Source organism: Salvelinus sp. IW2-2015, linkage group LG28 (assembly GCF_002910315.2).
Source record: "Salvelinus sp. IW2-2015 linkage group LG28, ASM291031v2, whole genome shotgun sequence".
In the NCBI taxonomy this organism is placed as follows: Eukaryota; Metazoa; Chordata; class Actinopteri; order Salmoniformes; family Salmonidae; genus Salvelinus; species Salvelinus sp. IW2-2015.
Window position 1 is genome coordinate 10,794,357 of NC_036868.1, and position 24,810 is coordinate 10,819,166.

At 40.1% G+C, this 24,810-nt stretch overlaps 2 protein-coding genes across 3 annotated transcripts in view; one reads left to right on the forward strand and one right to left on the reverse strand.

Moving 5' to 3' along the window:
- Positions 1 to 2,823: 2,823 nt before the first annotated feature.
- On the reverse strand, positions 2,824 to 5,254 carry tmem244 (transmembrane protein 244). Its single transcript, XM_023974279.2, has 6 exons — positions 4,977 to 5,254; positions 4,501 to 4,586; positions 4,129 to 4,205; positions 3,863 to 3,988; positions 3,267 to 3,311; positions 2,824 to 3,092 (listed from the first exon to the last, which is right to left on the reverse strand). Exons 1-6 carry the CDS (start codon positions 5,079 to 5,081, stop codon positions 2,995 to 2,997), a joined length of 537 nt encoding a protein of 178 aa, XP_023830047.1. The 5' UTR covers positions 5,082 to 5,254; the 3' UTR covers positions 2,824 to 2,994.
- A 2,239-nt stretch (positions 5,255 to 7,493) lies between these two features.
- LOC111954639 (lethal(3)malignant brain tumor-like protein 3) overlaps positions 7,494 to 24,810 on the forward strand; it is a 43,483-nt gene continuing 26,166 nt past the window's right edge. The window contains exons 1-15 of one of the 2 annotated variants that reach the window (XM_023974506.2): positions 7,494 to 7,830; positions 9,442 to 9,566; positions 11,263 to 11,374; positions 12,608 to 12,773; positions 13,810 to 13,957; positions 14,582 to 14,666; positions 14,929 to 15,023; positions 15,331 to 15,435; positions 15,778 to 15,913; positions 16,599 to 16,690; positions 17,388 to 17,539; positions 19,506 to 19,582; positions 20,373 to 20,458; positions 20,611 to 20,721; positions 24,216 to 24,330. In XM_023974506.2, the coding sequence (XP_023830274.1) occupies positions 9,459 to 9,566; positions 11,263 to 11,374; positions 12,608 to 12,773; positions 13,810 to 13,957; positions 14,582 to 14,666; positions 14,929 to 15,023; positions 15,331 to 15,435; positions 15,778 to 15,913; positions 16,599 to 16,690; positions 17,388 to 17,539; positions 19,506 to 19,582; positions 20,373 to 20,458; positions 20,611 to 20,721; positions 24,216 to 24,330 (1,588 nt within the window). In that variant the 5' untranslated portion in view covers positions 7,494 to 7,830; positions 9,442 to 9,458. The remainder of the gene's footprint in view (positions 7,831 to 9,441; positions 9,567 to 11,262; positions 11,375 to 12,607; positions 12,774 to 13,809; positions 13,958 to 14,581; positions 14,667 to 14,928; positions 15,024 to 15,330; positions 15,436 to 15,777; positions 15,914 to 16,598; positions 16,691 to 17,387; positions 17,540 to 19,505; positions 19,583 to 20,372; positions 20,459 to 20,610; positions 20,722 to 24,215; positions 24,331 to 24,810) is intronic. The other variant, XM_023974505.2, reaches the window with a different exon arrangement.

The following is a 24,810-nucleotide window of genomic DNA, read 5'->3' on the forward strand; positions in this document are numbered from 1 at the left end:
ATCAACAGCTGCCTGAAAGCACCGCCCAGAATACTGCTGAGTCGTGTAATTTGGGCTGAGCCACTCCTATAAACCTATGAAAGACTTTTTTTCTTATCCCAGCCTTCTATCTTATCTACTTACTTTATATGGTCCACCAGCAATTGGCCCCAGCACTACTAATATCCTACCTGGGGAATTCATTTGTCAAGTAACAGGGCACTGACCTGAAAACAGCACAATCATGTTTTACTGCTCTAATATTCCAAGTTACTGTATGTTATAGCTCATCCTTGGCCTACATTGATATTAATCATGATTCAGGATGCATTATAACGCTATATAATGAAGTATTCCCTTTCATTTCACCTGTACTTTGTGAATTGGAATTCACCATTCTGATCCTGATATTGATCTGAGGTCCTCTGTGACTATTGCCTAGTGTTATGGATTCATGGCTTTTAAGCCTGCATTATCTTGCTCTTATAGCTGTGTTGTAATGCTGTAATAACTGCAGTACAACAGTTATTTAATTTGTGTATTTTGTGTGATTTATGTAAATGTCCATATCTCCAATTAGAATATCTTGATTAAGAAACTATGTGGGGGCTCTTGTGCGTGCCAGAAGAAAAAGCCATTATGTTACACTTACAAACTGTTGCATTCTGTTCCAATCAATTAGTAAATATGTATTAGCCTAGCAGGCTGAATCGGAAGACCTTTCTCCTGGTGTGATAAGTTATCAGACCAGCTCCAACACGCCTCATAGGTTTGACATCTGAGCAGCTTTGGCCATTACAATAAAGGTCTCCCATAATACAGTAAGTTAGTGGGCTACCTCTATACTGCCATCTGGTGCTCGGTTACAACATGTTCTGTGTCTGTTGGGTGCAGCAGAGGAAATCCCTTTGTTTTCGAATCACTGGTAATGATGCTCAAAAACGATCTGTGTTCATTGCTGCGATAACGCCTATCAGTGGGAGTGAATAGAACAAAATGTGGGCAGTATTAATCGCAATTGAATAATTAATAGCCACTAAACTAAGCAAACTAACTTAAAATAATATCACAGTAGGTTAAATTAAGTGTTACTGTTGGTATTGCATTTTACATGGTAATGGCTGTGTATACCTCTGGTACCAGTCATCATACATGGACTGTTTGGCTAGGACTGGTCAGGCAGTTGACCTTTCGGATTACGAATTATGCCATGTATTTTGTGTTTATCATGGCTTCATAGTCATAGTCAGATTAGAAAATGGATCTGATGGTAAGTCTACTGCTAAATCTACTGCTGGTAAAGAGGTCTGTCCATTATAATGCGTTGCTCTGCTTTCTTGACATCTAAGTCAAGCAGACAGGTCCTACAGGCCCTCGTTTTGTTGCATCTGGACTACTGCCCAGTTATGTGGTCAGGTGCGGCAAAGAAGGACATAGGCAAATTGCAGTTGTTCCAGGACAGACCAGCACGTATTGCACTTTGATGTACACAGAGGACGAATGTCAATAACATGCATTTCAATCTCTCCTGGCCCATGTAGTGCTATGTACTGTATATTATGTATATTATGTATTTTATTTGTTATGTTTTGATCCCTTTTTTACCCCAGGAAGAGTATCCGCTGCCTCAGTAGCAGCTAACTGGGGATCCTAATAAGTACTACTAATACTACTATTACTCTGATCAAGTGTTTGAAATACAAGTAGGCATATAACAAAACCTTGTGTCAATTCACTAAACAGAAACATTTATATTCTGGCATGTTACTTAAGACTTTAACCCTTATATAAATTTGATATTAGATGAATAACGCCCTGGAATAATAATCCATCTGGAAAGGTGTGGACACTATGATCTGAGCAAAGCTCTTACCAAGGTGAAATCTACACCCGCAGGTACAAGAATGGAGTGAAACTAGTTGGTGTGGCAGGTAGCCTAGGGGTTAAGAGCATTGAGCAGGTAATCAAAAGGATGCTGGTTCAAATCCCCTAGGTGGCAAATCTGCCTGTGTCCTTAATTTGACCCTAACTGCTCATGTAAGTCACTCTGGATAAGAGTGACTGCTAAATTACTAACATATTATGGGTAGATATACTTCCTGTTGTAGCTTTTCAATTCTTTTAGTTGAGTCTTTGATTTACTTCACTGTCTGGGGTGTGTCTGTGTAAATGTGGGGTCACTGGGATTACAACTGTGACTAGGGTCAGTATTGCAGACTGTAATGATCAGCAGACTGACCTGTTCAAGAGGTGGATGTGCGCTTCAGTACTGAAATGACACCATTCAAAATAGTAAGGAGGAGCGACTGACTGACTGCTAATTCTAAGCATGCTTAATCCCAAGGGCTTTAACAGACAACAGATGCTCAGGCTTAATAACAATCACCACTGTGCTATCCCTAAGGTTCCTTAGTGTTTTAATTAGGTAATGTGTTATAAGACACTAATACCACTTTGTTTTAACCCTAATTGCTCCTGTAAGTCGCTCTGGATAAGAGTGTCTGCTAAATTACTAAAATGTCAATGTAATAACACTTTGTTGCAGTAATAATACAGTAATAACACTTTGTTACAGTAATAGCACAGTAATAACACTTTGTTACAGTAATAACAGTAATAACACTTTGTTACAGTAATAACAGTAATACCACTTTGTTACAGTAATAACACTTTGTTACAGTAATAACACAGTAATAACACTTTGTTACAGTAGTATCACTTTGTTACATTAATAACACAGCAACAACACTTGTGTTTATTTCATCTCCAAAAAGAGTAAATGACTCCTTATTATTTCCAATGGCATGGAGGAGGATATGAACAAGATACACAAAAACAAGAACATTGTTGGCAAGAAGTGTTTAATATTCTCAACAATTCCTTCCAAACAACTTTTAATTGCAAAATATAATGTGTGGATTTACAGAGTACCAAAGTTGTGTAGTACAAAAAAACTGAATATAAAAAAATATTTCACCCTACATCATTTTGTAGAAGAAAAGCTAAATGTTTTTCTTAGAAATTTTGGAGCTCATCCGGATACACAAAATTATTCCTGAAAAGCTTGTATGCTACAAGTTGGCCTCCGAAAATCATCATCACCAATCCAGAACCTGTGACACAAGTGGATATAAAGGATAGACCTATTTGAATGCATCAAGTATTGAATCACTTGCAAAATAAATGTAGAACGACTAATTAATGCGATGATCAAAATACTGTGTATATAACAACAAATCATGTTTGTATTGGCTTCAAATTGATTGAAATCAAGTATGATTCCTTACCAAGGGCAATCCAATAATGTTCTGTTGACGGGAAATCAGACATAACTGGATGAAAGAAACAGACAGGATAGTAATTGAATATGACACATATTCAACAATATCAAATAAACTAATACATCAAATCAAGCTTTCTGTCAGCTTATGAAACTGTATGATCATGATGTTCTTCTGACAAGCCTGTTTATACTAAAGTGGCCTTACAACCTTGCATAACATAACCTACTGTAGATTGAAATCTCAGCAATTCAATGATAGGATTGACATTGTTTGTTATTTTAATCTAATTCATTAGCAGATACTGAAACTGGTACTAAATCATCTACTAAAAAGTGTGACTCAGGTGGGAAGTAGATTCATGTGGAGTCATTGATGTGTTTGCTATTATCAAACCTGGCTTTACTGTAGAGCACAGGCAGCACCAGACAGACAGACGCCATCACACTAGCGACATTAATTGATGTTAACCAATAGAAAGAGGGACTATTGAAGCATGGTGCTTGACACAGATTTAAATACAAAGTAGACAGCTGCATATACACAAGGCAGTGATTAGACCATATGTACATACTTGTAAAAATTGCTCTCTTGCTGCTTACCTGCTACCGTCAGACCGATGTGGATTAGTGTGACTGTGATGGCGTAGTCCCACACCCACTCCTCGACAATCCACGCAAATATCAGGCCTCCCAAAAGATAGGTCAGCTCCATGGAGATCACTGTCACTATGCAAGAAATACAAAACTACACACCTCAGCCAACATGCTTACCAACATGAACACACAGAATTCAAGGTAGTCTATCTAAAAAAGGGATGTTGCTAACTACTGAATAACAAGAATAAAGCAGTCTTCGATCAACTCACCTAGGTATTTTGGACTTTGCCATGATGGCTGTGTTGTGTAGTCAAAGGGTGCTAAAAGGCTGTCAACCTCATGTACTCTGCAGAGATGATGAATAATGAGAAACTTGGGTCATAAATGGTATATTTGCTGTTAACTGTAGTTACAGTAAATGTGTGAGGTAGCACTGGAGACATATTGTGATGCTTTTTGGCAGAAACGAGAATGAGGGTTCCATGCAGACACTGTGCAATTTTTTTGTGGGTAGTTTCTGTGTTCATGAGACAGGAAGTACACGTCAATCATGTACCACAACATATGACAATGAAACTATATGAAAGACAGGATATACTTCATTTGAATATTGTGGAAAATATCTATTATTTTAGACTCACCTGAGAATACCAATGCAGAGACTGACCACTATGTAGTAAACAGCATAGAAGGATATTATGCACATCAGCAAGTTCTGGAGAACAATCTGTAATACATAACATCACATCAGACTCCGTCACACAAGACCCTCAAAATGTCAGATGCTCATTCTTAATAAAACCTCAAATATGATCCATAATAATATGGATTCATTTGATCATTGCTGTTGCCACAAATCTACAAAAAAGGAAGGCCATTTAGAAAGTTTCGGACTGAAATACTTGCATAAACTGAACAGTCATTTCACTGAAAGGTATTAGAATTCTATACCAAATGCTCTAACTTGAATAGTGAGCTGTGTTGCCAAAACTACAGCAGCACATGACCTATGTACACAGTGCCACACTAAGTAGACACTGGTAAACATGTACACCTCCTGTAGTTCTCTACTACTACATTTCCTGTGGTATCCAAAACTGAAGTCCAAGGTCTTTACCCATGTTTCACTGACGTTGGTCTTGATCTTGACTGATGTTGGTCCATAGCGCTTCAGAGTAGACCCACAATACCCACAACACCTGCAACAGTAGTCCAACAACATGAATGGCCGCCTTTTCTTTTATCAGTGGAGACGCTAGAAGGCCGCCTACAGTAGAGCAAACACACCAGGGGATGAGGGCTGGTCTTAATGGTTAATGGGATTACACACACGCAAAAAGCTTCCTGTCTCAATCCAGGCTGGATAAAGCACACCCCAAGGCTCAGACCACTTCTACAGCATCACCAACACACAGTGGCTAGAAATACACCTGAGTGGGGTGACAACCAACCTCTCTTCACATCACTGTGATGTCACTGCATACATATTCACTGGACGGTATTATTTTTTAAGCTATTAATGTGTGGTGTTGGCCTGTTGGGGTGTATATACTGTAACAGCTGCTGGAGCACCAGGAGGCAAGCCAGACATGACTCTGAGTAAATTAAATGTAAATAGGTCACACACTTCTTTAGAACAGTGGAATTGTCTGCTTCTCTGGCCAGTTGATCTACAGCATACTGCACAGCAAATTGGCCAGTGTTACCTAGTGTAGATTTTTCAATGTAACTTTTCTATGGTTGATTCAGGAGTGAAGTTAACTCTGTAAGTGTTAATTTAACACTCATTGGTGTAAAATAACCAGAGTGTTGGCATTAATAACCAGAGTTGAGCTCTATTGCAGGTTGGTTTTTAGAACAGTTTGATTCAATAACTATGCTTTTCACGTATATTGATTGATTTATTAGTCTTATGCTACTCAAATATAAATAACGTTTTCTAAACTAATCCAATCTGTTACTTGGACTTATTACACCGGTTACTGAAATGGTTGTTACAGTTTAGATGCTTTAGGTAATCTCATATTTTAATCTTCCCAATCCAGGCAGTCATTCTGAATACAGGTTGCAGGTGAATACAAATTGCAAATGTTGGATATTCCCAGTCTAGCTGTATTCCAATAGGAATTACAGATCACTTTGCAAGCCAGCATGAATTTCAGGTCACTGTATTAGGTTACAACTAGGCCCTCAACATAAGGCGTTATGAAATATGTATTGTATTGTCTTAAATAATTACAGTTGAATGATAACATATTTGCTTAGGATCTCACTTGGTGAAGTCCATAGGACTGAAAATGAATGAATGCAACAACGATGTCACTGTCACTAATGAATAGTCATGGGTTGTAAACTCTACAATTCACTCAATAGGAAAGGCACACTGGGAAATATGCAAATACGACTTTACCCCTAGCAATGTGTTAATTTAACACTGAAAAGTGTGGACTGTATAGACACTGGAACAATGTTAAATGTAACACTCTACAGTGTTGATTTAACACTGGAGAAGCTGCTGTGTGTGTGCTACGACATATGATCTCTGTAAAACTGAACATATTCTTGAATGAGAGTTGAGACATTGAACAGGCTTCTGCTACACGGTTGTTAAAACCATGACAGAACTTTGAGGGAAAACAAACAAGTCCTAAGCACTTAAATCATTATCCCAGTCATAAACACAGTCTTCAGTATGCCTTTTGACAATCACCCTCAGCACAGCATCATTTGAGCTTCTTTTCTTTTTAGCGAATTAGTGACACTGTAACTCACTAATCACTAATGTTCTATACAGTGAGTGGATTGTGCGGTGACGCCAATAATGCATTAGAGAAGAGACAGATCACCAACACAAAGCATGTCTTCAGTTAAATACTCAGTCATATGCAAGAAAGGGCTCCCAATGAAATCTTTGCCTGCATGCCATTCCAATATGCACATTCCATGAATTGAAATTGAGCTCCAAAGTAACAAATTAAATGTACACTATGGTGATATGCAACAGCAGTAACACCCAATGCAGTATGCATTAGCCAGACATGCTCTCACAGAGCAGCCCATAATAATCTGAAGACAAAGCATGAAAGATTTTATAGAAAAAGTAGTCATACTCATGATCATACATTTTTTTATAACTGCATGCATTGGTAATGATAAGCATGATTGACTACAAATCTGCACAGATAGTTACTGTACATTTGTCTCTAGACAGCCATTACTGATGAAAGTCATACGTTATGTATTCTATTATGTACTGCTACTTTTACTGGAACAACTCTAGATAAACTAACTAGAAGTCCAATAAAGGTATTTGAATTAAAAAGTAGGCCATGGATACAGCCTATTAGTGTTTTTCATTTTGATGTCATTACATCAAGTTGAGCCAATTTGTATATAGTAATGGAACTATAGCATGACATAAAGAAACGTTGTACATCAATATTTGCATGGTTTCTTGCACAGAACTCACAAGCACAGATTCATTTTAGTATATCAAATGCAACGAAAACGAGCTTGCTGCGTACTATAAACCTAAGCACAAAATTGAAAATGTGTTGATGGCGCACTACGTACTAGGATACAACACAATGTCGGTAGTGAAACGTTTTCTGACGTTCTTTGTGCTATTTCGCAAGTCACCCCGTTTCACTGTCGACAAGCACACTGGGTTGTATTTTTAGTAACATGGTATTCGTGCTCTTGTATTCCCATTATCGCATATTTCATTCTCCAAATATCCACAACGCATCAATAATCATTTGCTGGTGCTTTTCTTTCAATGGTAACGTTATGCGACAAATAATGGTTAAATCTATAAATATTTTGTTACTCAACCAGCTAAAACTTTCGATATTGCCATCATGTGTTCTTCAGTCTAGCTGGGGCACTCACTGCAAGCACTCGCTCAGAGCCACGCTCATGCGCATTGACGGCTGCCTGGGCAATTTGTCAGTACTCGTGGGAGAATTTGGGTAAGAAACAGACAAATTAAAACAAATGTACTTTAGGATAAAACAGTTAATGCAGGAAATTATGTCTTATTGTAATTAGTGATCTATTGTGTAGTCTAATACTTTCGTGAGAGGTTCATTGCGACGGAATTTGACCAAAACTTAGCAATAAAGTACAAAACGACTGGACGTGTCATCAATAATATCAGCCAGGAAGAGGTTCAATGTAAAGCGTTAATCTATTGCGTTCTAAAATTGTAACAAAAGTTGCGTCGAAAATTACTGCAATCGATAGAAAATATGTTGCGCTACATTTCTTGTCTATAGGAGACGTATATAATAATGGTATATTGTACTCTTTCAAGAATAATGCGCTTCAGTGTAATTCCCGGTTATGGATGTGGAAAGGAGGAACTGTGCGCTTGACAAGCGATTTGGACTAAAATATTTATATCACCATTTCCTTCCAAAAAGCTGTCAAGGCAGTTAAATATAATTTTTGTTGTAGTGCAACGAGTCTGCAGGCCTGCCGGTGAGAATTATATAGAGTATATTCCAGCTCCGCCATTTTGGGAAACTGCCTTTAAAACACATTAAATAGTATCAGAGCAAAGAAAAGTGTTTAGATCTGATACAATGCATGTTGGGCGTCTTGCTAAGGGACATCACTACATACCTGTAACACTCCTAGTTGGAATACAAAGGAAATGCGAACTGGTTGCGCCCAACCGAATAATTTAATCCCACTCGTAATAAAAACTATTTGACTCAAAGAGCTCGAAATAAATATGAATAACGCTCATAACCGGTAGTGAGCATCTGATTATAAAATCTAACACAAATGGAGAAGAATATGTGCACAGTCAACATGCGGAATTTTCCTTTGTAATAATATTTTGGGATAATTCAAAAAAGTATTCCCGCATACGATGCAATTTTGACGTTTAGCAGATAGGAGTAATCCTTCAAATAGTTTGGGTTGTAAATTAAATTATATGTTTGCGTCAATTTGAAGTTACTCTCATATTGCAATTTCATAAATGACTGTCAACGATTTGCTGTTGATATAGGCTACTGTAACTGCCTGAATGCCTATAGCTTATAGGCGCATACATAAAATATAAATTATAGCCTATACCCTACCCCAATGTCAGGAATTGTATTTGAAAGACAGCAATATTGATGCATCATATTGCATAAACTATCAATAATTCATATTTTCTATAAAATACATTAGACATTTTCGTCTCGATTTTTTGTTCAGTGATTTCATTGTTGAATAGGGTCTGAAAGTTTCAAACGCAGTCGTCCTAATGTTGTCAGCAATGACCTCTAGTGGTTGATGCACGTCATCGAGTTCCAATCACATGGCTTCCGCTGTTACGTTTCGACAATAGTGAAACATTGTTGCAAAGCAGCTCTGTGAAATGTTATTGAAACATTGTTGCCAATCGGCTCTGTGGAACGTCACTTTGTTTTTCTTTATTTCATTTGAGTTGCACTTTAGTTAGCTAATGTTATAAAAAGCCTTTTAAAGTCAGTTTATGTAGATTTAGTAGGCCTATGACATATTTATTATGCAGTGCATTATTTATTGTCTGGCTTGGCTTCATCTATCATTGTCTATTTCAGATATCACCATTTTTAATATGGATGAGTCTACAAACATCACAAATGCAGTAACCCCTGATTTTGATGTGTATGGTGCCATGGACTGGAGTGATGGTGTTGGAACCTTACCTGGGAGTGAGCTAAAGGTACAGATCACCACAATAGCCAAAAAGGTTCAATATTGTCAATACTATATATATATATATAGTATCAGTCAAAAGTTTGGACACGCCTACTCATTCAAGGGTTTTTCTTTATTTTGACTATTTTCTACATTGAAAGCTTTGCACACTCTTGGCATTCGCTCAACCAGCTTCACCTGGAATGCTTTTCCAACAGTCTTGAAGGAGTTCCCACATATGCTGAGCACTTGTTGGCTGCTTTACCTTCACTCTGCGGTTCAACTTATCCCAAACCATCTCAATTGGGTTGAGGTTGGGTGCTTGTGGAGGCCAGGTCATCTGATGCAGCACTCCATCACTCTCCTTCTTTGTCAAATAGCCCTTACACAGCCTGTAGGTGTGTTGGGTCATTGTTCTGTTAAAAAACAAATGATAGTCCCACTAAGCTCAAACCAGATGGGATTGTGTATTGCTGCAGAATGCTGTAGTAGCCATGCTGGTTAAGTGTGCCTTGAAGTGTGCCTTGAATTTGAAGTAAATCATGACTGTGTCACCAGCAAAGCACCCCCACACCATCACACCTCCTCCATGCTTCACGGTGGGAACCACACATGCAGAGATCATCTGTTCATCTACTCATCGTCTCACAAAGACACGGCGGTTGGAACTAAAAATCAAAAATTTCGACCACCAGTCTAATGTCCATTGCTTGTGTTTCTTGGCCCACGCAAGTCTTTTCTTCATATTGGTGTCCTTTAGTAGTGGTTTCTTTGCAGCATTTCGACCATGAAGGCCCGATTCACGCAGTCTCCTCTGAACAGTTGATGTTGAGATGTGTCTGTTCCTTGACCTCTGTGAAACATATATTTGGGCTGGAATTTCTGAGGCTGGTAACTCTAATGAACTTATCCTCTGCAGCAGAGGTAACTCTGTGTCTTCCTTTCCTGTGGCGGTCCTCATTAGAGACTTTGTCATCATAGCGGTTGATGGTTTTTGCGACTGCACTTGAAGAAACTTTCAAAGTTCTTGAAATATCCGGATTGACTGACCTTAATGTCTTAAAATAATGATGGACTGTTATTTCACTGTGCCAATTTGAGCTGTTCTTGCCATAATATGGGCTTGGTCTTTTGCCAAACAGAGCTGTCTTCTATATTCCACATCTGCCTTGTCACAACACAACTTATTGGCTCAAACGCATTAAGAAGGAAAGAAATTCCACAAATTAACGTTTAACAAGGCACACCTGTTAATTTAAATATATTCCAGGTGATTACCTCATGAAACTGGTTGAGAGAATGCCAAGAGTGTGCAAAGCTGTCATCAAGGCAAAGAGTGGCTATTCTGAATAATTTGTTTAACACTTTTTTGGTTACTACATGATTCCATATGTGTTATTTCATAGTTTTGATGTCTTCACTATTATTCTACAATGTAAAAAATAGTAAAAACATAAATGAGTAGGTGTGTCCAAACTTTTGACTGGTACTGTAAATATTTGTATTATACCTAGCAGAAAAAGGAAACATTATAAGGAAATTAAATGAGCCGTTTTTGTAATGACAAATGCAATGTTATATATAATGTATACATCATAAATTGTAAAAATCATAATTCGTTTTAGTTTTTCCTGACCACATCGCATGGCCCTAATCACAGTATTCATCTAAATATAATAAATATAATTACTCCTCACGTATGTGTGTGTTATGTTTATCAGTTTAAGGTGAATGAGTTTGGAGTCTTGGAGGTCCTAACAGAGGAGGGAGATGATGAGAGGGTGAAGAAGTCTCATGCTACCACTACATGGGCAGTGCCCACTGCTCAGGAGGGTAAGATGGCATGGTTCAATGTACACAACTTTGATATGCTCCCAACAGGGATATATTTGTGAGATGTAAGCCTACACATGTACAATGTTTGTATCCCCATTGGGATCTTACATAATATGCACCTGTCTCTCTAGCACCTGACCTGGTGGGATGTGCATATATTTACTCTTTCATCTTCCTCTTTCAAGTAAGCATGTTTAACTGACGGTTTTCACTACCTTATCACATACCACATACACAGTCTTCAAGAAACGACTTCACATCAGTAGTGGTGGCTTTGTTTTTTTGACTATTCACAACACCAGATAATTACATCAGGTAACTGTGCTGTCTGAAAAATGCTTTCATCTTTTAGTTTAGGATACCTCTGATATATGCATTTTCCAGAATATTACATTGTCATTATTGTGTCTAACCTTATAGGTATGAGAATCAGTTAAATTGAGCTCAAAGCTAAGAAAGTGATGAATAATGATCATTAAAAGTAGTCAGCTGTCAGCTATCTATTGGAGCATTTCTGATTAGCTGAGATCTCAAATGCCTTTAATGTATGTGTTAGTTTAGCTCGTGGCTATATTGTTGTTAAAAAATATCAAGTAGGGTATCAAATCAAATTTAATTTGTCACATTACTTACAAGCCCTTAACCAACAATGCAGTTCAAGAAATATAGTTAATAAAATATTTACTAAATAAACTAAAGTAAAAAATAAATCAAATCAATCAAAAAGTAACACAAAATATTTCCATAACAATATTGAGGCTAAATACAGGGGGTAACGGTACCGAGTCAATGTGTGTGGGTACAGGTTAGTCAAGGTAATTTGTAAAGTGACTATTCATAGAAAATAAACAGAGAGTAGCAGCAGTGTAAAASARRGGGGGGGGGGGGGGGRGGTCAATGTAAATAGTCCGGGTGGCCATTTGATTAGTTGTTCAGCATTCTTATGGCTTCGGGGTAGAAGCTGTTAAGGAGTCTTTTTGTCCTAGACTTGGCGCTCCGGTACCGCTTGCCGGAGCGGTATATGACTTGGGTGACTGGAGTATTTGACCATTTTTTAGGATCCTTTGACATTATTCCATTACCCTGTTCTTATTGACCCTGAGCTTAGAAACGTTTCATTAGCCACACAGGAGATGGGTGAAGATGACTTTTTGACTCTTTCTCTCTCTTTCCCTTTCTCCCTCTCTCTCTCTCTCTCCTCCCCCTCTCCCTCTCTCACTCCCTCCCCAGCCCTCTCAGACAGTGCGTGTGTGGCGGTGAAAGAGGAGAGGCAGGAGGGTCAGTGGGCCCAGAGAGGCCTGGTGTGTGTGCGCTGCCAGAGGAAGGGCTCCCCCGTGGACTTCCTGTCTGACTGCCTTCACTGCAGCGAGCGCTGTCTGCAGCAGGACCAGCAAGAGTGAGTGGGCTGGGAAGGCCTAGAGATGTATTAGGTCCAGGGGGTCTGGTCTGGTCCTAACTGCAGTGTCTGCCTGATGCTGTGGGGAAATATTATGCTACTTTCTGGTAGTTGAACTGGTGTTTATTGCGCTTTTGAGGTTATTCCTTTTGTAATAACTTTCCCTTATGTACAGTACACTGAAATAATAGCGGTGACAGACTCACATAGTCAATGTTGATATCATACACTGATGCCAAATTATCATGTTCAAACTATTTTGAAACACCAATATAGATTAAAAAAAATGTTTTACTGGTATCATATTTTCTCTTTCTCAATATGCTCATATGAACAACTATAAACATCCTTCATATGCTTAAAAAAATCAATGAGTCTCCCTCCTAAAATGTTTTTGGGGCCAGCCATCCTATGCAGAGTGGAAGCCAGGAATAATCAATCAGTTAGTTAATGTAAAGACTAGTGGTGATGCTAATGCATGCTCTGAGCTGGAGAGAGAGAGAGCCAGTGCTGCATTGCCGTGGGCCCCATGTAGCCATTGTCTTATAGGAGGAGAAGCTGCCAACAGAACGTTACATCTTAAAGTGGTATTCCCTCTGTGGATTTACTACTGCCATGGCAACAGAGAAAGGAAAATACTGCCTATGCATCCTATAATAAATAGTTAATTACACGTAATTAGAAACATTTTGAGTTAGATTACAATAAATTAAAAAAAATGGGGGATTTTACCCATTTATAGCTGATGATGATACGATTATTCATAGGCAGCCGTCACCAGGAATAAGTCAATGTAGGCGCAATGCGTTATGAATATGAAATACATGTGGTCCTCATTTACATTTTTGACTTCAATTATTTACCGTGAATGAACACTGTTTTGTGCTGGTCATACTTTAGATATTTTGACAGAAAAATTTGCCAGTTGAGTTGTTACTAAAACTATAGTTTTTAACAATGATAATCCTTTTTGCATAACCTTTTAGAGACCTTCTAGTTTCTAAATCACTGGTACTCTATGTTCTTTCCACTGCAGTGAGCTGAAGCTGAAGAAAGAGGTGTCTAAGAGCAATGGGGAGGTGGTGGGTATCAGCTGTAAGTGGCCTCTGCAGCAGTACAAGGAGAGCCTAGCTGACAAGATGAGCACCACAGAGGTCCTGCCTGAGGACCATGATGAGGACTATGTCAGTATTACTTTATACTCTAAGGAATATTGGATTTTTAGTTTTTTACCAATGTTGTTATCCGGGATTCTTATCCAKSCCCCCCCCCCCCCCCCTCCCCTCACTTTTACAGACATTGTGTACCTACTAAATCACTCCCAACATTTTAAGACATTTACTGATATTTCTTGATATTTCATCACATTTTGTAGATATTGCTTATGTGATTTAAAGACGCTATAGACAAATAGTTCCAGAGCTCTCAGTCTGTACATTTTTTGCATCACTCCAGATTGCACAAGATTGTGAGGGATGATACATTAGCCTTGCATGTCTTTTATTGCCGAGGTGTCGTAACTCATACGAAATTAATACCTCTCACAAAATTCTGTGACCTGATTGGTGCTGAAAACTCGCTGATAGTCTCTGATTTATCATTAATGTTTCAAAATGGAAACATTTCAATGTATACACAAATTCAGAATGATTTCCATACTACCTCATAAACACTGTCCTGATTGCAAGCACCAACATATCACATTCTCTAGTCTATACTGTATTTGTGAGTATTCTTAGTCTTATTAGAATGTTCCTGAATATTATAGTGTTCTAGTGTGTAAATCCTGCTGTTTGTGCATCAAACAGGAGGAGAAAGACAGCAGGAAGACGACGCGTGGAGCTCCGCGAGGCAGGAGGAAGCGGAGGGGGGATGCAGCCCTGCTGAGACACAGTAAGTAGAAACAGGCAGTGGAAGGGACACCTGTGAGGTGTGTCCCAAATGGCACCCTATTCCCTATGTAGTGCATTATGGGGCCTGATCAAAGGTAGAGCACTATATAGAGGATCGGGTGCCATTTGGGACTGTCTCTTGGGACAGAATCTTCTCACTATTTCCAAATCACTATATTCATATAATCACTGCCATTGCACACACACAAACTGTATGTAATTTAATTTATTGCTTGTTACAATCAAATCATTATTTATGGCAGCTGTTCCATATGGAGGGAAGAAGAAGTCTTGGTGTTGGGCCTCCTATCTGGAGCAGGACAAAGCCATCGCTGCCCCCACTAAACTGTTCAAAGAGGTGAGCTATCATACCCCCCAGGCCTGTCTAGAATTGGTTATTAACTGAGGTCTAACCCATTATCATTCTCTGTTTCCTTCGAGTCATTCTAATCGTTCTCCTATTTCTCCTTTACAGCTTGTCATGCAGCGTTTATATGCAATTTCACAACAAGGCCTACATTGTGTCCTGCATGTTTAGAGTTCATTTATTCAACTCATTAATCATATTATTATTTTCCTACAGCAACATTGTTATGTTCATTATTTATTCTACATAAGTCTGGGAATATGTATTTTAAACTAATTATGTCCCATTTTCCTTTCAGCACCAGGCCTTCCCCCAGAGTAAGAATGGATTCCGGGTGGGGATGAGGCTGGAGGGTGTAGACCCAGAACATCCCTCCATGTACTGTGTGCTCACTGTAGCTGAGGTAACCTCTCACCTCGACTCATCATCGCTGCCCTCTCAGAGGAGTCTAAACTCATGGCATGGATATCTTCAGCTTTGGGATGATCTGAAGCAAAGTCTGCATTGTCATTGTTCTTGTTCCAGTGCATAGCAATAGTTGTGTTCACAAACATGTACTGTATGTGTTGCTATGCAATGGCATTTAGCAAATTACAGTATTTATACGACCATAAATGCTTGTTTGGTTTTGAATTTTTACTTTTCTATTTTGGCATCATGTGCACGTCTGGTCAGTATGCTGCTACTTCAAACACAGGATGACCATGTTCGGTATGAATATGCTTAATGCTTCTTCCATGTTTAGGTTTCAGGACACCGAATACGGCTTCACTTTGACAAGAACTTGGACTGCTATGACTTCTGGGTGAATTCCAACTCTGCAGACATCCACCCTGTGGGATGGTGTGAGAAAACGGGACACAAGCTTCACCCCCCCAAAGGTAAGAGACATGCTACCTTTGACAGATATCCACCTGGAAAAGATAATAACGTATGGATTGCTTGTCATTTTGGATGGGATATTTTCAAACTGTTACTTTAGCACTTCCTCATCTTCTTCTCATTAGTATTTCCTTCCTGCTGTATTTGATTTATTGCTCACCAGATTTAATTTGAGCCAGTTTGCTTCAACAGGAAATTTGAATTATTATTATGTGGATTATTATAATTAGTGGCTATTTTTGTAGGGGTTGATACATTTTTTGTAAGGGAAAATCAAGTCTGACATTTCAAAGTAGAAATGACAAACTTCAGAATTTTTTACCTCAAATACACTACACGTTTTAAATGTCTTGCATTGCAGGAAGGTTCTCCTGCAACAGGGTGATCAAATTATAATCCTACATCTGTATGTGAGACTAGTCATTCAGGGATGGTTACAGTGGGTATACTTTGACAAGCAGGTGTGTAAGCAGGTTACCCATGGCAGCATGAAAACTGGAAAACAGTTCTAAACTATTTTGAAAACACAAAGAACACAAAGATTTTATTTATATGACTTTTATGTATGATTACTAGCATACTTGAAATTTAACCAGCGATATTTAATAAGGAGTAAAATAATTTCCCCCCAGTTCTTTATGGAAACGTGAGTATAATCCTTGTCATTTCTCTATGGATGGACAGGTATGAAGGATGAGGAGTTCGGCTGGTCGTCATACATCAAGCAGAGCAAAGCCCAGGCAGCTCCCAAGGCCCTGTTTGAGAATCAGAACACGGTAAGAGAAGCCTACAGACCTAGATTAGGCCAGGGACACACAGATGCATGAACACAAATGAAATCGACATACATCATTGTCCATTTTTGACCGTCAGAAGTACAACTCAAGTAAACTATTTTCGGGACGAGTTCGGACGAGTTGCATTCATTTTTTGCCAATCATCTCCGTTGTCATTCATCCGGCAACAGATGACTCCCATTTTAAAAGCATTTGCTCCATCCGAAATTCTCTGACACAAAATCTCAATGTGTCCACTTTCATATAGCTTTAGTAGTAGTGTTTTACCACCACTAGGTAAAACTGTTTAGTTAAGACTACACATCATTCATTGAAGTACAGTACTTGACATCAGCCCATTCAACATAGATTTGACGCAGATGCATGTGCAGTTTAAAGGGTTTAAAGTACAGGTGTGGTTTTCTACAGCAGGAAAATAATCCTGCAGCAACAGGAAATGTGGATTATAATTAATTGACCTTTTTTGTAGGGATTGATAAATTTTTTCATAAGTCTGACATTTCTAAGTGGAAATTACAAACTTCAGAAGCCTTCAGAATACACTACAAGTTTAAAATGTCCTGCATTGCACGAAAGTTATCCTGCAACAGGGTGATCAAATTAAGATCCTATATTTGTAGGGTTATGGATGAAGTAACTTTTACCTCTGAGTAACTGTCCTATGTATATTTTCCAGACTGTCACCCCTTTAGGATTCAGAATTGGGATGAAGCTGGAGGCCATTGACAAGAAGAACCCCTCCTTCATCTGTGTTGCCACAGTAACAGACATGGTGGACAGTCGATTCCTGGTGCACTTTGATAACTGGGATGAGAGCTATGACTTCTGGTAATGTCTAACTTTGTGATTACATTTGCTTCAGTACTCAAAATCAAAGCACTGTATCATCACCAGCAGTGATTTGTGTTAACTGATGCCATATCATAATCATATTGCTTAGGAGTCTGTGTTGGTTTAGCTTGTTGCAGAATTGGGCACTAGATGGTGCTAGATTATTATAACAGAAGGTTTGTGTCTGGGAGGAGAAAATCATTGCCTCTTACCAAAGTGTTTGTTATTCATATTTTACACAATCAAACATGCTACATCACTTGAATCTGCATTATTGCTTTCAGATTTGGAAGACAAATATCACTTTTGCATATCACTTTTCTCATAATTATTTAGTCTTATTTCTTTCTCCCTTTTATTGGTTTCTTATTGCATTTGTTTGGCTCTCACTATTCTTAATGCTTTCGTTTCCCCCCTCAGTTTTCATCACTCCAACCCTTGTTGATTGTCACCATTGTGTGGCTTTTTCTGACTGAGAACTGCGTGTGTGGTTACAGTCGTTACTGTCGATTCGTGCCCACTCTGAACTCTCCCAGCTGTGGATTTAGATTGCCAGCCAGGAGGAAGTCTCGATCTGCACGATGCAGGAGCTTGTATTGGTTGAATTATGGATGATCGTCAATAAATGGCAAGGAGGAGAGGAGTTAGAGAAAGAGTAGAGCCCAGAGCAGCTAAGGTAGGAGCAGACTCATCCAGGAAGATGACTTTCTCACACGTGGTGTCACTACGTATCAGATCAGCCAGTCACAGCCAGTCACAGGCAACTCCAACATCACAGCTCGGGCCAGAGAGCAGCTAAACCACTCCACTCTGCTCCACCCTGGCCTGGCCAGAGAGTAGGACACTAGGGGGGAGTGCGGCGATACAGATTTTTTTGGTTTCCTGTGCTGAAGACGTCTATAAATCGGTCTACTAATACAGGACTAGTAAAAGCCCATTGCACTACTGAGATTATTCCACACTGGCACACCACAATAGGGATTGGCTTTACAGTGTGTTGAGTACATGGTGAAATAGTAAACAGTTTAACTCTCCAAAGATATTTCAGTAACAGCCTATTGGACAAGTAAGGAGGGTTGCAATATACTAAACAGATTTGCAAGCCCCTTGCAATTTAACCAGCAATGCCGATGCAATAACGGCATCATAACAGTATTAATACCTGTAGTTGCACCTAAACAATGCTACTCATCAGGTCAATGATGTGCCCTCCATCATTCAGTGATGGGTGAATGTTGTCCTACTGATGTTTGTTGTGCAGAGAGGTATTCGTAGGAAGCTGTGAGAGAAGTGTCCTTTATCACTCTGAATGTCCCGATACATCAAAGTGTATGTTGCATAACATGCCATCATGGCTAAATGCACGCCACAGTGGGTCAGACTCTGTCACATTGTCAGTTGATCTATTCCTCTGTCTGTATTCTCAGTCATTAACATGATCCTTATTCAATCACTCATAACAGTGAGGATTCATATCATAAACTTCATGTCTTAACAGTTTATGGAGACGGGGAAAGGGTAAGGGGGATACCTAGTCAGTTGCACAACTGAATGCTTTCCACATTTATCCCAACCTTTCAGTTTCATGCCGAATGGCAGGTAGCCTAGTGGTTATGAGTGTTAGGCCAGCAACCGAAAGGTCGCTGGTTTGAATCCAGAGCTGGAAAGTTACAAAAAATCTGCTGTTCTGCCCTTGAGCGAGGTAGTTAACCCCCAACAACTGCTCCTCGTGTGCTGATGACGTCGATTAAGGCGGCCCCCTGCACCTCTCTGATTCAGAGGGGTTTGATTGAATGTGGAAGACACATTTCGCTTGAATGCATTCAGTTGTGCAACTGACTAGATATTCCCTTTCCCTCTTAATGGCTAGGCTAACTGCCGCCAAGGCATTAGGAAAGGGGGAAATTTGACATTGGTGAGCTGATGGCATTTTTACCACTGTCCTTCTCCTGCTCTTCTGTAGGTGTGATGCAACCAGTCCCTACATCCACCCAGTGGGCTGGTGTCAAGACAACAACAGGATTCTCACGACCCCTCCAGGTGACATACTAACTCCTGTCAATCATTATTGTCACTATTTGTCCTGTAGATACCAGGATATAGTGTGTAATGATGACTGACCATACAGTTATACACGGAACCCAAACCGGCTGCGCGCGTGAGCCATCTTGCATACATTTATTTTGTCCCCCTACACCAAACGCGATCACGACACGCAGGTTAAAATATCAAAACAAACTCTGAACCAATGACATTAATTTGGGGACAGGTCGAAAAGCATTAAACATGTATGGCAATTTAGCTAGTTAGCTTGCACTTGCTAGCTAATTTGTCCTATTTAGCTAGCTTGCTGTTGCTAGCTAATTTGTCCTGGGATATAAACATTGAGTTGTTATTTTACCTGAAATGCACAAGGTCCTCTACTCCGACAATTAATCCACACATAAAATGGCCAACCGAATCGTTTCTAGTCATCTCTCCTCCTTCCAGGCTTTTTCATCTTTGAACTTATATGGTGATCCAAACACATCCAAACACGATATTTTAACCTGCGTGTCGTGATCGCGTTTGGTGTAGGGGGACAAAATAAATGTATGCACGATGGCGCACGCGCGCAGCCGGTTTGGGTTCCGTGTTAGAGTAAAAAAACACATGAAATGTTTCCAAACAGATGATCTGATCTATAAATTATGTTATTCCACTGTGGAGTAGGCAGATGGTTTTGAGTACCAGAAAGCACAAGGGACTTTACCTGCCCGCCCACACACTACATAATATAGCATATAGTAATAACATCCTCAATCTGGATCAATCTTTTTCCTTGCTCTAGGTTACCCCAGTGTCAAGGATTTCTCCTGGGGAAAGTATCTGGAGGAGACCAACTCATCACCGGCCCCTGCCAGGGCTTTCAAAGGGGTGAGGCTGTCTCTCTATCCTCGGCCCGTAAGACGATGTGGCAGCCCCCCATCCACATCCAAACACAATTTACTAGAGTAGCCTAGCTGGCTGTCTGCCAGCTGCAGAGTGACATATGACATGCGGCCTCACACCCCCCTCTCCCTCTACAGAAACCCCCCCACACCTTCCTGCCACTCATGAAGCTGGAGACGGTGGACAAGAGGAACCCCATGCTTGTCAGAGTGGCCACCGTGGTAGACACTGAGGACCACAGGATCCAAGTGAGAATATATCTATCACTCTCTATCTACTGTAAACCTCTCCTTAGGACGCGCACCCAGCCCTTCCATGTGTTTGATCTATTCCAGAGCTAGCACACCTGATTCAACTTGTCAACTAATCATCAAGCCAATGAGTAGGTGAATCAGGAGAGCTAGTTCTTGGCTAAAACTAAATAGTGAAATGTCTGGGGGTCCCCAAGGAGAGCTTTGAGACACTATGATCTACCTGACTCCTGTCACTGTGTCTATCATTATCTATCTGTGTCTATCTGACCCCTGTGTCTACCGGTATCTACAGTATCTGCACTCCACACTGGATTCATTCAAAATGGCAGTGTCACTCAGCTGTAGCAACACTTCTATCTGTGTCAATAACTAGGAATGCTCCCTTCCTCCTATCACTAGTTTGTAGCTCAGACCGGGAGATGAGTTTCACCAGGTGTTGTGTGTGGTTCAGTTCAGCTGTACAGGAGGATTAGCCATTACATCACTCATCTGCACTGTGAACTACAGTATGTCACTTTTTAGATTTGAAAGAGTATAATCTTAGATTAGAGAATTATATGCCTAATCCGAGTCCTGTATAGCGCCTATATTTCAAAATTTCACTGGAAAAAATGTCAAGGAATTTCACATAGAAAGTTGGAAGGAAATGAAAGTGTCCTGTATATGGCAAATAAGTGAAATGCACTGATGTACTGCATTGGGAATGAATTGAAAAATGATTAAAGTCCCTGGCATTGTCACATCCCATTGTCCCAGTACGTTTTTTATGTAATTTGTTATATTTAACTAGGCAAGTCAGTTAAGAACAAATTCTTATTTACAATGACGGCCTACTCCGGCCAAACCCAGACGACGCTGGGCCAATTGTGCGCCGCCCTATGGGACTCCTAATCACGGCTGGATCTGATACAGCCTGGATCCGAACTAGGTACTATAGTGACGCCTCTTGCACTGAGATGCAGTGCCTTAGACCGCTCGGGAACCCGAGTGGTGTCAAATGAACATCTGCCTGACTTTCTCCGTGAGATAATTTTGAGGAGCACTATAAGCTTCATGTTCCATGAACTCTGATGTGAACAGTAGTTTAGTGCCAGTGGCCAGCCGGCTGGGGAGTCATGAGGCGATTGCATTGTGCTGGGACATTAGTGCAGGACAGGTATCTATCCGCAGAGGGCAGTAGTGTCACCTCCCCCTTCTCTCATCCCTCTCTCCTCTTCTCTAACCTGCTGCTCCTGCTGATGGGCCATAGAGTAGTCTTTCTTTCCCCTGCTCTCCGGCCCTACAGTATGTCAATGCCTTTACCTCAGCCTTACTTATGTCTATATTGTTCAGTCATCTCAGTCTAAACCCTTCTGTCCATTGAGAAAAAATAACCCTTCATAGCATATCTCCACTCTTTACAGTCCCTCGGGTTTCTAAAGTCCTAACCCCTACCTGTCCACCTACTGGAAGATTACCCTGATTCATTCTCTGATTCATTCTCAGTATACATATTTTTTCAAATCACGCGAGACAAAATGTTTATTTTTATTTGGAATTGTAAACCAGATAAAATGAAACAGGCATATTTATAAAACGAACATGAGTTTGGAAGGTTAAAACTATTCAATTTTAAGGCATTAAACCTCTCTCTTACAGCCTCCATTGGTCAAAAATGATATCTAAATCCAACTGGTTACTAAGAGAGGCCCATCCTATGCTTAAGAGTGGGCTCTTTGCCTTTTTGCAGATTAAAACCATACATTTTCGGTTTATTGACAATGGATCCCTGTTTAAGTATCCTCCTTTTTAAATTAAGCCATAAAGAGTTTGCTACAATTTCAATTTCATCCTCCAGGAAAGGCAGATCAAATATTACAGCAAATAATATGGCTAAACTCCACTGTACTGATAGAGAAAACAACCATTTTCTTGGAAAATATTTACAAGAAGGGTATTATTATGTCACACAAGCAACTACCCCCCCCCTTTCCCCCTGGATTCACCTGGTCAGTCTATGTCATGGAAAGAGCAGGCATTAATTTCAATTTAAGCTATTATATAAAATCCTTGCTACAAAAAGAATACTCAATATATGGGGCATTGAACAGTCAGCATTGTGCAGACTCTGCCACGAGGAAACAGAATCAATAGAACATGTTTTACTGTCCATTGGCAGCTCGCTTTTGGAGGAATGGATGTTATGCCAGGAATGGTTGTTATGTCATAATATCAGGGTTCAGATGGGCCTGCAAACTGTATTGTTAGGGGATCTGAAAAAACGCGATCAGTCAATGTGAAATATCATTACACTCTTCTGTAAAGTATTTATTTTTAGGGCAATATCGTCAGAAATGTTACAAATAGGGAGGTTCAGGACCCTCATAACACATCACAGTCAAGTGGAGGGATGGATGTATTGCAAAAGGAAATAACAAAATGGTATTATACTGGGAAAGATGGGTTAGACTGTGGACATTGGAGGGTCGGAGTTAATATCACAATGAATGGTGGATTTACCCGCTGTGGGTGAACATTCAGAACTTGCAGAATGAGGAAATTAGGAATAGATGTATAATTGTTTAACTACATGTACCGTACATGTGAGCGAAAATAGCTGTAAGTTGAAGTAGAAGTATTGTTATCAGTTAGTTCACTCCAGTCAGGAGAGGGGTGATACGGTTGGGGAAAATACATAAGTAAGGGGAATTAGAAATTATGCAAACAGTTAAATTGATAGAACCCAAGACCTATCAACAACATTAAAGCTGATCTACCTCCCCCCACACTCACACACAAATATATTAAATACATCCTAACCCCTAAACTGTACTCTACTTTCACTCCTCCATTTATATACAAGCCTTTAGATGTGATCTGGACTGACTTTTATCTTCCATTCCACCACCATTCCAAGGCAGTGTTCTCTAAATCTCCTTGCATCCCCACCATCACTATCACTCACACACAAACCAACACTACATGCATTTCATGCTCTGATTGTCCTTCAACAATCAAATGCGTTATCTTACTGCTTCCCCTTCTCCAGTTCCTCTGTAAACCATCACTTGCTTCATATTTCATGTTGTCTTCAACTGTAAAATAGTAATGCGGGTGTTCAGCCAGGGAGGGAAGAAGGCTGTAGACTAGGACGGTCTGCCCTTCCACAACTCCCTGGTGTGCTCCTGTCTCCTCTTGTTTGCCCCACATTGTGAAGCACACTCTCATTGTCAGGAGTGTGAATCAGAATGGAGGGAGAGATAGTGATCAACTAGGCTGTGTGTGCCTCACATAGATAGCAGGGCTAGCCAGCTGTAAGAGGCAGCGCCAGGGGCTTCAGTCGGAGACAATACTTGTCAGGTAGACTGGCGCAATCAGTATTTCTGCTTCTTACCTCCAAGACATGCTCTTATCATGTCTACCATGGTTTTGACAAGCTCTTTTCCCCACATTTCTATATTTAGCTATTTTACTGTGACTGTTTGTCCTTGGTTTGTGTGTTCCTTTAGATCCATTTTGATGGCTGGACGGATGAGTATGACTACTGGGTGGACACAGACAGTCCAGACATCCACCCTGCGGGCTGGTGTGCGAAGACTGGCCACCCCCTCCAGCCCCCGATCAGTGAGTGGCTTTATGACTCATCCTAATCTATTCATGTCCAGCTCCCTGCCTCAGTTCAAGACCTACTGTTCATAGAAGACACACTTAGAGCCAGGCCTCCATTGATGCTGCTTTTTCTCATCCCATTCCATCATAAATGGCGTAATATGCTTTCCCTGAAAAGACGGTTCCATCTTTGCATTGTTTTAATCTGATCTGCCGTCATTATATTTAAGAAGTAGTTGAAGCCTTGTTTGTGAAAATAATTCCTCAAAATAACTCAAGATGTTTGATGGCTCCTGAGTCCTGACTCTCTCTCTGGTCAATATCCTGTATTTTACCCAGAGGATGCTGGGAGCAGAACAATGAACTTCCCTCTGCCTCCCCTTCCCCTTCCTGATCATTTCTCCCTGTGTAATGGTGTCCATGGAAACGTGGAGTGGAGAAGTCGATGCTGCCGTCATATTTCAGAGTACAGAGCTGGTTTCTCAGAGAGAGAGC

What these genes read in the sequence shown, in the direction of transcription:
- tmem244 (XM_023974279.2), bottom strand. Translation starts at nt 5,081, where the DNA reads ATGTTGTTGGACTACTGTTGCAGGTGTTGTGGGTATTGTGGGTCTACT. An exon ending in GCAAAGTCCAAAATACCTAG is followed by an intron (nt 3,989 to 4,128) that starts GTGAGTTGATCG and finishes TTTCTTGCATAG; the next exon opens with TGACAGTGATCTCCATGGAG. An exon ending in ACATTATTGGATTGCCCTTG is followed by an intron (nt 3,093 to 3,266) that starts GTAAGGAATCAT and finishes CTTGTGTCACAG; the next exon opens with GTTCTGGATTGGTGATGATG.